This window comes from Dendropsophus ebraccatus, chromosome 6 (assembly GCF_027789765.1).
Source record: "Dendropsophus ebraccatus isolate aDenEbr1 chromosome 6, aDenEbr1.pat, whole genome shotgun sequence".
Taxonomy (NCBI): Eukaryota; Metazoa; Chordata; class Amphibia; order Anura; family Hylidae; genus Dendropsophus; species Dendropsophus ebraccatus.
The window spans coordinates 119,537,538-119,553,915 of NC_091459.1; the positions used below are offsets into that span (position 1 = coordinate 119,537,538).

The window sequence follows — 16,378 nt, forward strand, 5'->3', positions numbered from 1 at the left end:
TATAATTTTTTTCCTCTATTTTTCTTTATTATTTTTCATAAAGATGATTTATTTTTGTTCATACAGGAATGCCTAAGTTGAACCCCAAGTTATTCTACTGGACGGGAAAAAAAAATTGTTGCCTTTACCTGATTCCCCCCAATTTTTACATGTTTACTTCCTCCCATCACAAAGATTAGTTAAACAATCCATAGCTTGAGCTTTTTTAAGTTCTCCCCTCTGCAGGTGATAACAATAGAGCATTGTAATATATCGCCTCCTGGGGACGAGCGGCTGCAGCAATAGTAAATTGACCGCGCTATTTGGAAATTGATTTTTGTGGTTATTTTAGCCTCACAAACATCTTTGTCTCTCGATGCAAATTGGCAAATTTTTGGAAAACCTCATTCCTTTCCTTCCGATTCAGCTGTGATTTACTGTATAAATCAGCGGATCCCATGCTGCTTAAATAAGTGGCCAGGAATAGTCTTCTGTGGATAAGAAATTACGTCCTGAGGTCGGTCCTGGAAAAATATAATCAGCAGCAAATCATTTACTGCACGCCACAAAGTGACACCAGGACAGAGCAATTCTCTTAACATAAAGAAAGGGCAGAAAATAGTGACAAAATATTCAGTCAATATTTACACTGATGTCGGATTAGAACTCCCATCATTCTCTGAGTAATTCACCATCCTGAGTAGAAGATTCTATTAATAAAAGATAAATACAGCTTAATATAATATCACATTCTCATATAAAGTAACTACTAAATTATAGTAGTTATATTCTTGTATATAGGAGCAGTATTATAGTAGATATATTCTTGTATATAGGAGCAGTATTATAGTAGTTATATTCTTGTATATAGGAGCAGTATTATAGTAGTAATATTCTTGTATATAGGGGGCAGTATTATAGTTGTTATATTCTTGTATATAGGAGCAGTATTATAGTAGTTATATACTTGTATATAGGAGCAGTATTATAGTAGTAATATTCTTGTATATAGGAGCAGTATTATAGTAGTTATATATAGAGAGAGATGTGGACGGCACCACTTAAGCATTCTACGACACCTGGAACTAGGGCTGGTAACAGGTAGCTCAAACTGACAGGACAACACTTCAAAGTGGTGCTTCGCTTAAAACAAAAACCTAATGTGAATATGGCAAGAAAAAAGAAGCGGGCACTCAACGATGATGTGCGTCTTCTAGTCGGTTTATTGGAGGTTTACTTCATACATGTAGGGAGTAGTTATAATTATGTAATTATAGTAGTTATATTCTTAAATATAGGAAGCAGTAATATAGTAGTTATATTCTTGTATATAGGAGCAGTATTATAGTAGTTATATTCTTGTGTATAGGGGGCAGTATTGTAGTAGTTAAATACATATACATAGTGGAGGTTTTGAAGGGTATATATAAAGTTATTTCTCTGTAGTAATGCTAAACAAAAATACAAACTACAAAAGAAAATGTAATCATTAATAGATGTTTCTTCTTTTTCTCCAACAGTGCGGATGGGGAGTTTGCCATAACCCACATGACTAAGGCTCACCTCTACCACACCGGGAAGGTGCAGTGGGTTCCTCCTGCTATCTACAAGAGCTCCTGTAGTATCGATGTGACCTTCTTCCCTTTCGACCAGCAGAACTGCAAGATGAAGTTTGGTTCTTGGACATATGACAAAGCCAACATCGACCTGGAGAGCATGGAGCGAAATGTGGACCTGAAGGATTATTGGGAGAGTGGAGAGTGGGCTATAGTTAATGCCGTTGGAACGTACAACTCTAAAAAGTATGATTGCTGCACTGAGATCTACCCCGACATCACCTATTACTTTATTATTCGGAGGTTGCCCTTGTTCTACACCATCAACCTGATCATCCCGTGTCTTCTGATCTCCTGCCTTACTGTCCTGGTCTTCTACCTTCCATCAGATTGTGGGGAGAAGATCACTTTATGTATCTCGGTACTTTTATCTCTTACCGTGTTCCTCCTGCTGATCACGGAGATCATCCCCTCCACCTCACTGGTGATCCCATTGATCGGGGAATACTTGCTCTTCACTATGATCTTCGTCACACTCTCCATAGTCATCACAGTTTTTGTGTTGAATGTCCACCACCGCTCGCCAAGTACTCACAAGATGCCTCTTTGGGTGCGTTCTGTCTTTCTGGATCATATCCCAAGGTGGCTTTTCATGAAGAGGCCACCAGCGCCTGTGGAGGAGATTTTTAGTCAGTATGACCCTCCGGAACTTAAACTCAGCACGTCCAAATATTGGATGGAGACGGACGTGGACGAGAAGTGGGGGGAACCGGAGGCTGAGATGCCACCTTGCCACTTGCACCACATCTCTAGCCACACCCATAGCCTTCAGTATCGATATGACTATAACCACCCAGTGCCTGGGGGGCAGTGTCAGACCCCTCGACAAAACAAAGTGGAAAATGTGGAATCTAATTTTTTGCTCTCGCCAAGTATTTTAAAAGCTTTAGAAGGAGTACACTACATAGCAGACCACTTACGGGCCGAGGACGCAGACTTTTCTGTAAGTATGATTTTTTTTTAGCATTGATTATTTTTCAAATTAAGGACAAGAATAAGAAATCAGGGTCTTAAATGTTTTATCTGGATATGGAAAACTGTGTTTATATGTTGACAAGTATATACAAAATAATGAAGTGTTTGTAGTTACCTCTCCATGCTTTCCCGTTTTTTTATGGGTCTCCGATGCCCCCCTAGACAATCCTGCCTCCACTTCCAAGACGGACCGTCTCCAGGTGAAAGCCCGCTCAGCCAATCACTAGATTTGGGGCTGTCCCACCTCAGTCAGTGATTGGCTGAGTGGGCTATCACCCTAAAGACAATTGCATCTCAGAAGTGGAGGCAAGATCATCTTGGGGGCACTGGATACCAGTAGGAGGACACCGGGGGGGTGCGGAGAGGTAAGCATAAATTCTGTATTATTTTTTATATACTTGCCAACATATAAACAAAGTTTTCCCTAGCCAAATTACCCCTTTAAGATGCAATTTTTAAAATAGTGGTTTGAAATATGTCTTAAAGGGAGAGCCTCCATGTCCCCATAGCGCACAGGGTTATGGGGGACCAGTGGGTCATCATTTCATGGGGGTAATGTGGTCAGGATCAGTGATGCAGCTTCATTGCCTACTCATCTAATCTTACAATCTGTAAAATGGATTAAAGTTCTTGCAGGTGAGGAGTCAATACAGTAAATTCTCTCACTTCCAGTCTGATGGTCCTGGACAACTGCATTGTTATGGTATTAGAGTGCCCCCTGCTGTCTGAGTGAGTTCCTTTCATTCACTTGGCTACTCACTGTTCCACATTCTAGAAGACAACATGAGGAGCACTATTCTTCACTCATCCTCCACTCTTACAGCATATTGGCAATAAACCACACAGCAGTATCTGCAATACTAATCTATGTTAATCACACAAAGGCTGACAACTGCTGTACAGATATTACACCGTACAAAGCGAGATATAGCAGAAAAGGCTGATGTATTATAGTAGTTATATTCTTGTATATAGGAGCAGTATTATAGTAGTTATACGAACTGGAGAGAATGGAACGGCTGCACATCCCATGGCCCCCGTTCCCTGACTGTGCACGCCTGCGGGGTTGGTGGCCACTGACTGGCACGGTGTGGACTTAGTGTAGGGACCCATGTGTATCAGATACCGGCACGAGGTACATGGGGCAGTATGGCTTGATCAATTCATACACAAAATTCTGATGTGTTTTTTATTTAGCCTAGCGGCACTGGTATCAGCCATAGGTGTGAGGTGCAGCACTCTGTTTCTTCCCTGAACCGCATTTTGTTTCTCTCTTTTCTCCGTGTATTGCACTCCTCCTGGTGAGACCCACATGACCGCAATTAGCAGGAGACACCTGAGTGCACATGGTTTTAATCCCTCCTGTTTTTTCCCATTCTGTTTGCTGCAGCTATGGTGAGTGTAATACCTTATCCAGACTTGTGCTGCTTGGGGGCGACCTTCTCCGCCGGCGGTGCTGGCCGGGTTCTGGTGTGGTGTTTTTGGGTCTGGTCCTGTGGCATGGGGGTCGCAGGGCCGTCCCATGGCCCCGTTCCCTGACTGTGCGTGCCTGCGGGGTTGGTGGCCACTGACTGGCACGGTGTGGACTTAGTGTAGGGACCCATGTGTATCAGATACCGGCACGAGGTACATGGGGCAGTATGGCTTGATCAATTCATACACAAAATTCTGATGTGTTTTTTATTTAGCCTAGCGGCACTGGTATCAGCCATAGGTGTGAGGTGCAGCACTCTGTTTCTTCCCTGAACCGCATTATAGTAGTTATATTCTTGTATATAGGGAACAGTATTATAGTAGTTATATTCTTGTATATAGGAGCAGTATTATAGTAGTTATACGACATGGAGAGAAAGGAGCAGCTGCACATCCCACCTATGGCTGATACTAATGCCGCTAGGCCTATTTTAAAAACCAACGCCAGGATGTTGGTATATAATTTGATCAAACCATATTGCCCTGTGTACCACATGCAGGTCCCCTTGTTCACATGGGTCCCTACGGTAACTCCACACTCCAACCCCGCAAAGCGTGCACATGCAGGGAAGGGAGGCCATGGTGGTGAGTGCAATACCATATTCATACTTGTGTTGTTTGGGGTAGCCTTCTCTGCCGGTGGTGCCGGCTGGGATTTGGGGGGGGGGGGGGGGGGGTTGGGTTTGGTCCTGTGACATTGGGGTTGCAGGGCCATTCTATGTCCTCCCTTCCCTGCATGTGCACGCTTTGCGGGGTTGGCAGTCACTGACCGACACAGTGTGGAGTTAGCGTAGGGACCCGTGTGAACCAGGGGACCTGCACGTGGTACACGGGGCAATATGGTTTGATCAAATTATATACCAACATCCTGGCGTTGGTTTTTAAAAATAGCCTAGCGGCATTAGTATCAGCCATAGGTGTGATGTGCAGCCACTCCTCTCTCTCCATGTCGTATATTACAGTAGTTATATTCTTGTATATAGGGGCAGTAATATAGTAGTTATATTCTTGTATATAGGAGCAGTATTATAGTAGATATAGTAGATAGTTATGATTAGGTAGACTGGGTGGGGGAGCTCTCCGACATAAATTCTCATGCACCTGGGCTCTAATTGACAGCCAACAGTATCTTCAGCTTACTGTCGTGGGCTAAAGGTGGTGCTCCGATATAGCAATGTAATAAAACGGAAGAAAGACAAAGATCGGGCACTCACCATTCAGAAGCCAGGTTCGGTTTAATGTCAATGCATATTCATGAGATGTTGGGAGGGGAGGTGAAGGAGCAGGCATGCTCTCACTAGACAACTACGCGCGTTTCACGCTTAGCAGCGCATCTGGTTTAAGACCGGAAGATGCGCTGCTAAGCGTGAAACGTATAACATATAACCGAACCTGGCTTCTGAATGGTGAGTGCCCGATCTTTGTCTTTCTTCCGTTTTATTACATTGCTATATCGGAGCACCACCTTTAGCCCACGACAGTAAGCTGAAGATACTGTTGGCTGTCAATTAGAGCCCAGGTGCATGAGAATTTATGTCGGAGAGCTCCCCCACCCAGTCTACCTAATCATAACTATCTACTATATCTACTATAATACTGCTCCTATATACAAGAATATAACTACTATATTACTGCCCCTATATACAAGAATATAACTACTGTAATATACGACATGGAGAGAGAGGAGTGGCTGCACATCACACCTATGGCTGATACTAATGCCGCTAGGCTATTTTTAAAAACCAACTTCAGGATGTTGGAATATGAATTGATCAAGCCATATCGCCCTGTGTACCAACGGGCAGGTCTCCTGGTTCACACAGGTCCCTACGCTAACTCCACACCGTGTCGGTCAGCGACCGCCACCCCCACAAAGCGTGCACATGCAGGGAAGGGAGGCCATGGAATGGCCCTGCAACCCCCATGTCACAGGACCAGACCCAAAGTGCCCCCCCCCAAAAAAAAGTCCCAGCCAGAACCATCGGCGGGGAAGGCTTCCCCCAAACAACACAAGTATGGATATGGTATTACACTCACCAAAACTGCTGCAGACAGAATGGGGAAAACATGGAGGTACTGTCGTGTGAGCACAGGTATATGCTCTGCTGACTTAGGTCACATGGGTCTTTTAAAGGGGAGTGCCAGCTGCCCAGAAAGGGCACAAAAATGCAAAATCAGACATGGAGATAGAGGAGCGGCTGCACATCACACCTATGGCTGATACTAATGCTGCTAAGCCTATTTTAAAAATACCAATTTTGGGATGTTGGAATATGAATTGATCAAGCCATATCGCCCTGTGTACCAACGTGCAGGTCTGCTGGTTCACACGGGTCCCTACGCTAACTCCAAACTGTGTCGGTCAGCAACTGCACCCCCGCAAAGCGTGCACATGCAGGGAAGGGAGGCCATGGAATTAAAGTAGTTATATTCTTGTATATAGGAGCAGTATTATAGTAGCTATATTCTTGTATATAGGGGGCAGTATTATAGTAGTTATATTCTTGTATATAGGAGCAGTATTATAGTAGTTATATTCTTGTATATAGGAGCAGTATTATAGTAGTTATATTCCTGTATATAGGAGCAGTATTATAGTAGTTATATTCTTGTGTATATAGAAGCAGTATTATAGTAGTTATATTCTTGTATATAGGAGCAGTAATATAGTAGTTATATTCTTGTATATAGGAGCAGTATTATAGTAGTTATATTCTTGTATATAGGGGCAGTATTATAGTAGTTATATTCCTGTATATAGGGGCAGTATTATAGTAGTTATATTCTTGTATATAGGAGCAGTATTATAGTAGTTATATTCTTGTATATAGGAGCAGTATTATAGTAGTTATATTCTTGTATATAGGAGCAGTATTATAGTAGTTATATTCCTGTATATAGGGGCAGTATTATAGTAGTTATATTCTTGTATATGTGGGCAGTATTATAGTAGTTATATTCTTGTATATAGGGAGCAGTATTATAGTAGTTATATTCTTGTATATGTGGGCAGTATTATAGTAGTTATATTCTTGTATATAGGAGCAGTATTATAGTAGTTATATTCTTGTATATAGGAGCAGTATGATAGTAGTTATATTCTTGTATATAGGAGCAGTATTATAGTAGGTATATATAGGAGCAGTATTATATAGTAGTAACTTTTTCTATCACTTGTGGTAAAATTTCTCTGTTCCCTTAGGTAAAAGAAGACTGGAAGTATGTAGCGATGGTGATTGATCGGATATTCCTCTGGATGTTCATTATCGTGTGTTTGTTAGGGACAATTGGATTATTCCTCCCTCCTTTCCTCGCTGGGATGATTTAGGATTTGCCTCTCATTTTGGCATGTGGAGGACTCTGCTATTCACATCTCAGGCTTCAGGATTGATGGACTCTGGACACATACAGGACTCCTTCTGGAGGAATGAGGAGACCATCGCTGATTATGGACGCTTGCTCATGAGTTATAATAAATGGTTGCGATTAATAACCAATGGTTCCTCTATCCCTTCTATTATTTCTGCTCTTTTAATGGGATCCACAGCTTGAAAAAGTGCCTGAGCATTGTATCTGGTGGATGGAAGAGTCTCTTAAAATAAGGGCCCTGTAATAAGCAAATCTGTGTCTGGCACTATTATGTAGGCTCTCATGACATCACTGGTAAGGGAGTATTCTGCATGTCACACTTAGGCAGGCATTGTTGTTGTCACTGTTATACGTTACTATGGCTGTCACTGCTATGGGGGATCTGTGTCTGTCAGTATTACTGAGGACATCTGTGGCTGTCACTGTTATGGGGGCACTATAGCTGTGTCTTATGGGGGCACATTGGCTGTTATTATTATGATGGACATCTGTTGCTGTCACTGTTATAGGTTACTGTGGCTGTCACTATTATGATGGACTTCTGTGGCTGTCCCTGTTATGGGGACACTATGGCTATCCAGTCTAGACAATGCTCTGTGAGCTCTACAGCCTGGACTCCAGACTGATAGGTTGTACCTAGGTAGTCCTGCCCTCAGCTGAAAAATGATACAGTCGTATCCTGTCTAGACAATGCTCTGTGAGCTGTAGATGCTTTGTAATAAAATGCAGATATACTGTAGGTGTCCTCCTTGGGTTTGTGGTGCTACCCTATGTTACCTCTATTACAGGTGACTGACAATCCACCATAGAATGAACAGTATAATCTGTATTTGAGTCGAGAATTAACCACAACACATTTAGAAAATTATGCAAAACCTCCTCCTGATTTGACAGCGGAAAATTACAGGTTTCTAGGCGCCAAGTGACAGAATGTGCTGATTCAGGAACATTATAGATGATTGTACCTGACAATAGAGGTAATGGTATTACTTCCTATGGTGGGTACAGTGCAATGGATTATGGGTACTTGCTTATACTGAGTGTAAAGGCAAAAAAAAAAAAAAAGTTTTCCTAGTCTGTTCCAGGTTGAAAAGTTTCCTCTTCACTGCTGTATGGGGGAAGGGATGTGACAACTCCTCAGGGGGCTTCAATATGTTGTTAACAGTTGTCACTTTTTAGCTCCTCCTCCTAGACTTCCAAGCAGCGGACTCCAGGCTAGAATTATAAAACTTTTTTAACATTGAACAGGTTAAAAAAGTATATAAGGTTTCAGTCTTTGAATATGATGATTAAGCAGGGGCGGGGATTCTAATAATCAGACTCCTCCCATGTAAACTCCTCCCATTTAGTAGCTCCACCTTTCTTGCAGAAAATATTCTATTGTTGTCCTGCTGTGTTAGAAAACACCACGATTTATTAGGTGAAGGGGTTATCCCAAGACTGAAAACTATCAAGTTCGTCTTAGGATAACGCCTTAACTTAATAAGAAATCCTGGTGTTCTCTAACACAGCAGGACAACAATAGAATATTTTCTGCAAGAAAGGTGGAGCTACTAAATGGGATGAGTTTAAAGGGGAGGAGTCTGATTATTAAATATAATAAGCTTTTCATTGGTGGGGGGTCTCAAGAAAGGGAGACCCATCAGTGAATTCAGCAACAAGTGCACGCTCAGCCATCCCTCCCTCCACTTGTAAAGAACTACTAAACACAGCTGAGTACAATATTGCAGCTTCATTCACCCCAGTCCTCATGATCAGTGAGGTTCCCAGTGGTCAGACCCCCCACAGATCAGCTACTTATAACCTACACTGTGAGTAGCTAATATTTATAATTTTTTAACCTTGGTATTATTACATTCTTTAAGGTAACATCTAGTACAGGGCCTTAGTGGGTGCAGCACTCTTTGGCGTTCATTGGATTTTTGATTCATGCTCCATCCCCTTTGGAGTCTGTTCTAAGCAGAACACAGTCTCGTCAGTCTTGCAGCAAACTAAGAAAAATATTATATAATGGGGCTCATTGATCTAAGTGATTTTCATGTAAACTGATCAGTTGTACTTCACCCTCCAGAACCAAGGATCACTCACGATCACTGTGCGGCTGTGTCTTGTCCTGCAGCTCAGACCATTCAATGAAATAAGACTGGACCTGGTGGTGCGTAATAGCCGTGCAGAACCCAGCTCAAAGATACAATTCTGGAAAACTGATCTATCCATCTCTTTAAGCTGCCCATACACCTTAAGGTCCCCCTACACTGACTAAAGTCATCTGAAACTTCCCACTTTGGTAAGTTTGACCATCTCTAAAGTGCATGATAACCTCTGACTACCCATCTACACATGATGACAAAAGGGCGTATTTTTGCTGACAAATTGATTCCTCAGTCATTAGCAGTGAGCTTCTAGAATCTCTATACTTTATCATATAATGTAATGGTATAATATTAGAACCAATGCTATAAAACAACTTAATAACTTGCCTAGATCCTGTACATTTTATAGTGGATGATGGTCATGGTGGTCTAGAGTGGCTGATGGTCATGACGGTGTGGAGCTGTTGGTGATCCTGATAGTCTAGAATTGCTGCTGGTCCTGCTGGTCTACAGGGCTGATGATGATCCTGGTGGTCTAGAGTAGAGATGATCAGATCAGTAGAGAACATCGGAAAATCTTAGGTTAGGACCTTGTCGAACCTTCCGCATTTGATTCCTGATGCCTTCCTGGTCCGTGGTCACAGAGGAGACAGCCCGGGTACCGCCTGGAATTCCGGGATTCAGTCTATTACCTTCCGGGCTGTCTCCTCCTTCCCCACGGATTGGGAAGGCATCGGGAATTAAATGCAGAAGGTTCGACAAGGTTCGAGTTCTATAGAACTTAAGATTTTCTATTTTCTATTTCTATTTCTATTTTCTATTATCTCTAGTCTAGAGTTGTGGATTGTCCTGGGGGTCTAGAGCTTCTGCTGGTCTAGAATTGCTGATGGTTCTGGTGGTCTAGGGTGCCTGATGACACTGATGATGTAGTTTAGAGTCACTGATGGTCCTGAGCTGCTGATGGTCGAGGGTGGCTGATGGTCCTGGTGGTTGAGAATAAACCTAAATGATTAGCCAGTTACCAGGTGAACACCTACTTAGGCTTTCTACTACCAACAGTTTCTACTAATAGTTGTGGGACTACTGATAGATAAAACCAGTCTCCCGTTTCCTATAATTTTCTCTTATACCATAATCTGGTATTTTATTATCTCCTGATATTCACAGACATAAATCTTGTTCTTCTGCCTCTTGGTAAATGTCCTCCTGTGAATTCTCCCTGATCATTATTCTATCAGTAGGTAAACAAAACCGTCTGGTGTCTTTCATCAGTCGGGGAGAGTTAGGTACGCCGCATTTAAGACACATTTCCTGGCCGTCTCTGTTTTTGATCCTGTTCCAGGTCCCTGTTCAACTGAACAACAAAAGCGAACAGCGATTTAGAGCGGCGGCTCGTGGGCCAAAAACGCCAATGAAAAACAACAATCTGAGCCATCAAACAAAGAGACATCACAGGAATCATATCACGTTCCTTTGTTTGCAAAAGCATTTAAACACTGTAGCGGCGGACGGAACATCAATGAAATTTTAATAGTCCCATTGACACAGATCTGAATGTGGCGTAGGGTGAAGGTGCTGGACAAAGCAGTAGAGTGCCCTCAATATAGTGGACATAGAAGTAGAGTGCCCTCAATATACTGGATATAGAAGTAAAGTTCCATCAATAAAGTGGACGTAGAAGTAGAGTGCCCTCAATACACTGGATATAGAAGTAGAATGCCCTCAATAAACTAGATATAGAAGTAGAGTGCCCTCAATAAACTGGATATAGTAGAGTGCCCTCAATAAACTGAATATAGAAGTAGAGTGCCCTCAATAAAGTGGACGTAGAAGAAGAGCGCCCTCAATAAAGTGGACGTAGAAGAACACCCCCCCTCAAAAAACTGGATATAGAAGTAGAGTGCCCTCAATAAAGTGAACATAGAAGTAGAGTGCCCTCAATAAACTGGATATAGAAGTAGAGTGCCCTCAATAAAGTGGATATAGAAGTAGAGTGCCCTCAATAAAGTGGATATAGAAGTAGAGTGCCCTCAATAAAGTGGACATAGAAGTAGGGTGCCTCCAAATAACGGGACATAGAAGTAGAGTGCCCTAAATAAACTAGATATTAAAGTAGAATATCCTCAATAAACTGGATATAGAAGTAGAGTGACCTCAATAAACTGGACATAGAAGTAGAGTGCGTCCAATAAACTGGATATAGAAGTAGAGTGCCTTCAATAAACTCGAAGTAGAAGTAGAGTCCCTTCAATAAACTGGCTATAGAGGTAAAGTCCCTTCAATAAAGTAGACAAAGAAGTAGAGTGCCTCCAATAAACGGGACATAGAAGTAGAGTGCCCTCAATAAATTGTTTATAGAATTGACAAAAAAACAGATTGTCTGTACTTAAGCCACATGCAGCGTGCAACCTGCAGTGTGAACAGCTGCATAGAGGTGCGGCCAATTTTTTCTGGATATAGAACTGAACATAGAAGTAGAGTGCTCTCAATAAACAAGACATAGAAGTATAGTGCCCTAATAAACGAAACATAGAAGTAGAGTGCCCTCAATAAACTAGACATAGTAGTAGAGTGCCCCAATAAACCGAACATAGAAGTAGAGTGCCCTCAATAAACTGGACATAGAAGTAGAGTGCCCTCAATAAACGGGCCATAGAAGTAGAGTTCCCAAGGTCCTCTATCTAATGTGTATAGAACCATCCTGAACAATCACCGACAGATGATGTTGTGCTGATAGGGGTTGGCTGTGATAAAAAATCCCAGCTGATCCCTTAGTTCAGAGAGAGATAAGTCGCTGCCTCTTACCCCTCCCCATGGAGAACACAGTAATGCTTGGCTGTTCCAAATGTTCCTGTGTATGGGGAGGATAGGTGACGGGCGGGAGAGTTAACTGATGTTGATTGTTTGGCCATCAGTCTTTGAAAGTGTATGGGGGGCCTTTAGAATGCCCTACTTTAATCCCTTTACAACTCTAAACCACCTAGAATATAACTATAAAACCTTCCACCATGCTTGTTACTGTAATCTCATGACTACCCTTGACCACCAGGAATGACATTTCCACTGGAGACCTTTTCCAAACAAATAACAGCAAAAAATGATTTTTCCACAGTCATAATTTATTTCACGAGAAGATGTAAGCTGCATTTATTATAACAGACGTGCCTACATATTTTTTTCTTTTTTTTTGCACAAGGGACAGTTGTCTGTCTCCCCCCTGACCGATTTCCCACAGATCAGCATGATAGAGAAGCTGCAGTCATTGTTGGTTGCACTAGTAAGCTGTGAATATTGCGTTCCTCAGCTTCCCAATGGTTCTTTATGAGATTAGGGTCTGATACACTTGTGATCACTGGACTTTATTTTTGTTTTATAGTTAGTTTTATATTACTGACTTTTTAGATAGAAGCAATGTCATTTTCTATTACACACATTAGTCATTCATATACTTGCATGGCTGCTTTGCATAAGAGCAAGAGTCAATGGTGGTGGTGGTGGTGCAGGTGCAGTGTAGCAGTTTGGACTATCAGAACTTAACAAGAGGGTACAAAGTCCCAACAGAGAAGACCTGTGCTCCATTAATAATTGAGGAAAGTCAAAATCCTATAAGCCCTAACCCTTTCTTGTGTACCTTCAGGCCATGTAGTTGTTCCTCCACTGGTAAGCTGCATCTGTACCACCAACAGAGGTCCAAATAAACACTCGGCAGGATGGTCTTCTTTCTTCACTCTCCTACTCTTCTCTGCAGGTCAACTACTTTATTACATATTTAAAAGCCAAAGTGATAAAAAAAGTCCATCAGTCTGGCTTCTGCTTTACATGAAGGCAAGAGTCAATTTGTGGTGGATGTAGTGATGGCCATCAGACCCAATTGTTGAGTTGCACTAACAAGGTATCAGGAGATAATGACTACTTACTCGCTGGATGTTAGACACCAAACTACTTTGTGGTGTTTGTGCAGTTCAGCAGTGAAGATCATCAGATCAAGCTAGGATCCGGAAGACACAGTAGAAAGTACCTTTGTACATATATCTAGAGGAAAGTCCAAAACCTGACTTCTTTTTTTTAATTTAAGTAAAATTTTACTTTTCTACCAATTTATGGGCGTTGGAATTGTAAACGAACTTCATCAAGGTGATGGGCAAGTGGTGGTGGGGCATCAAGTCATCAATGACAACCATCAAGCCAAGCCAAGGAGCAGAAGACACAATAAAGTGGTGTGGTGTATCCTCGGGTCCTACACTTGAGATCTGATGGCCATAGGGGACACAGACTGAGCAAAAGGATAAGGCAAGGGAGTTGACCTTCTGAGCTCTCAGGAACCCTCGTAGTTGGGGTTCTTAGGTGCCAAACAATATCTGTCTATGCGTCTATTATGTAAGTTTTATACACCTAGTAGAGGAAATCTCATTTAAGGTAAATCTCAAAGGCCTATTTACAACATTCAGGGTAGAACACTACGGTGAGTTGGTTGTGGAAAGATAGCGGCAGTGATCTTAATACAGTCTTAGGCTATGTTCCCACAGCGTAAGAGACTGGCCGTTCCGTGACAGACCGGCAGTACCGGCCGGATGATCTTTTTTGCTGCAGTGTTCTGATGTGGGCGCATTCCTGCGCCCCCTCATCAGAACTCTCCACTGCACACTATGGAGCGAGCGGCCGGATCTGCTCGTTTCGTAGAGTGCACTGACATGGTTTTTTTCAATGAATAGCAGCCACAGAAAACTGACATGTTAGTTGCTTGCGGCGCCGGGAGAGATTCTGGCCGGAGCATATACTTAGGGGGACATTTATTAAGTCCGGCATTTTCTGCGCCACACTAAAAAACGTCCCCGCAGCTCCGACAATACGGAGATTTATGTAGAGACGGTCTGCCTTTACATAAATCCTGTGCGTGCGTCAGGAAACCTACGCCAGCTCAGAGTTGGAGTAGGTTTCCTGCTTATTTTTTCGGCAAAAGAATAATGAATTAAGTAGACCTTGAGTCCGTGCCCCACCCTCCCCGCCCCCCTGGCGTATCGGTCGGAAAATGGCTTAATGCAAAACGGCCATTTGTGAATAAATTTATTTGCATTGGGCCCATTTCCAACAAAAAATATGCATTTTAGCCTTGATAAATGTCCCCCTATGTGTATACGCTCCAGCCGGGATTCCTAGGCAGCAATGGCACCAAATACTGACTGAAATATACTGTGTGTGAACATAGCCTTATAGAGGATAAAGCCAATGTGATTTATCATTTTCAACTTATCCCCTATAAAAAAATTAGGGTTGAGTGATGATCATGGTAACCAGTATTCAAATTGGCGTCATGGAGCCCTAGTCTTAAAGATAAGAATAAGATAAGAATACGTCCAACATATTTACATTTATAAAGTTTTGTCAAGGGCTTAAAAATAAAACACAAAAACATTTCATCTTTCTATAGATAGTGACTAAACCCTCTTAGAATAAAACATCTGACGTTCTATAGAAAATAGTCCTATAAAACAGTAATTCAGTATCCACAAATTAAAAATTTTAAAATTTTGTCGGATCTGTCATCTCTTAAATATTTCGAGCGTAAAGACAACTTTTTTTAGCTGCTATGTACAGGAGATGCTAAACTGCTGGCACATGAAACGCGTAGGCTGAACAAATATTACAACTCCACCAAATCTGAAAGCGATATCAAATACAAACTACACAGGATTAGCCTCTGCGGACTGTCAGATTACAAAAATCATAGTAAACCAGAACAAAGTAATAAATAAAAGAAACATTCATTGCCACAAAGCTGAGATTTCCGGCTGTCAATTATCTGTTGTATACGCCATAAATCCATGGTCGACCAGGTCTAAAAATTCACACCTGTCCCGCTTTTCTCAGCAAAATTCAAAAAAATTCAAAAAAAAAAAATAAAAAATTCTCCACTGCAGGAAAAAAGGTCTTGAAAACATATTTCCAAAATAAATACTTCTCTACACACCATAATTTGTCACCCGATGGTAAAGTAACATAATTTTTCCTTATATTTCAAGCAGAGTTTTTTGGTCCAGTCCATAGTTTCAGTTCTTTAGCAGCACTCGCTATCTATATGACCACAGTTTCAACGCCTTTTGAGTCAAATCTAAGATTTGCTTTGTTACTCTGCAGCCACTTTTGCAAGGTTGGCTCTGACTCGAGCTTGGTCCACAGAATCCAGAAGGTTTTTGGCGTCAACGGCCAATGCGTGAGAGGCCGTTAACATCTGTTTTTTACATTCTTCGCTGAGAGACGTCACCGCGTTCTGCTGAGCTAGCCGCATCTTATTGATCAGCTCGGCCAAGTCTTTACTCAGGAGTTTCTGCGTTCCTTCGATCTATTGAGAAACCAAAACAAATATCAACGTACCAATTCACAATTTTTGAAATTTAAAATTCTTTTCAGTTCTCCTAAGAGCTTCTATAATTATTCTCTTTGCATTATAAAGCTTAAAAAAAAGCAAAAAAAGTCTACTTCTTCCACTCTCAGAGAACAAAAGGAGTGCTACTGCAAATGTAAACTACTAATATCTTCTGGAAATCAGGCTCTAGAATAGATACATTACCTCTGTACGAGATGATGTCGGTAATGATGGAAGAATATCATCAACGCTCCCTATGAGCTTCCGGAGGGTCAGCCCCACATTCTGAAAGAAAGGACATAACAGAGGGGCATTTAAGTGTATAGTAAATCAATGCTATTAACCCTAAGCACCAGTGTAAAATGCAAACTGGTTTAAATTGCCCACAGCAACCAATTACAGCTCAGCTTTCATTTTACTAGAGCTGAAAGCTGAGCTGTGATTGGCTGCTGTGGGCAGTTTACACCAGTGTATATGTGAGAACTATACTATACATTTTTAGAGCTCTT

General features: G+C 41.8%; 2 protein-coding genes and 1 long non-coding RNA gene across 11 annotated transcripts in view; 1 reads left to right on the top strand and 2 right to left on the bottom strand.

The window, feature by feature from the left end:
* The window catches only part of CHRNA2 (cholinergic receptor nicotinic alpha 2 subunit), a 50,586-nt gene extending 43,081 nt beyond the window's left edge, over positions 1 to 7,505 (top strand). For all 7 annotated transcript variants that reach the window (XM_069975750.1, XM_069975751.1, XM_069975753.1 and 4 more), the window contains 2 exons: positions 1,500 to 2,538; positions 7,246 to 7,505. In XM_069975750.1, coding sequence (XP_069831851.1) covers positions 1,500 to 2,538; positions 7,246 to 7,371 — 1,165 coding nt within the window. In that variant the 3' untranslated portion in view covers positions 7,372 to 7,505. The remainder of the gene's footprint in view (positions 1 to 1,499; positions 2,539 to 7,245) is intronic.
* LOC138795967 (uncharacterized) lies at positions 238 to 1,757 on the bottom strand. The gene is made up of 3 exons (XR_011363693.1): positions 1,543 to 1,757; positions 628 to 689; positions 238 to 503 (listed from the first exon to the last, which is right to left on the bottom strand). It is a non-coding gene; the product is annotated as an uncharacterized lncRNA (long non-coding RNA).
* A 5,098-nt stretch (positions 7,506 to 12,603) lies between the features above and the next one.
* Positions 12,604 to 16,378, bottom strand: part of PTK2B (protein tyrosine kinase 2 beta) — a 102,882-nt gene continuing 99,107 nt past the window's right edge. For all 3 annotated transcript variants that reach the window (XM_069975746.1, XM_069975747.1, XM_069975745.1), the window contains 2 exons: positions 16,074 to 16,154; positions 12,604 to 15,845 (listed from right to left, as the gene is read on the bottom strand). In XM_069975746.1, coding sequence (XP_069831847.1) covers positions 15,630 to 15,845; positions 16,074 to 16,154 — 297 coding nt within the window. In that variant the 3' untranslated portion in view covers positions 12,604 to 15,629. The remainder of the gene's footprint in view (positions 15,846 to 16,073; positions 16,155 to 16,378) is intronic.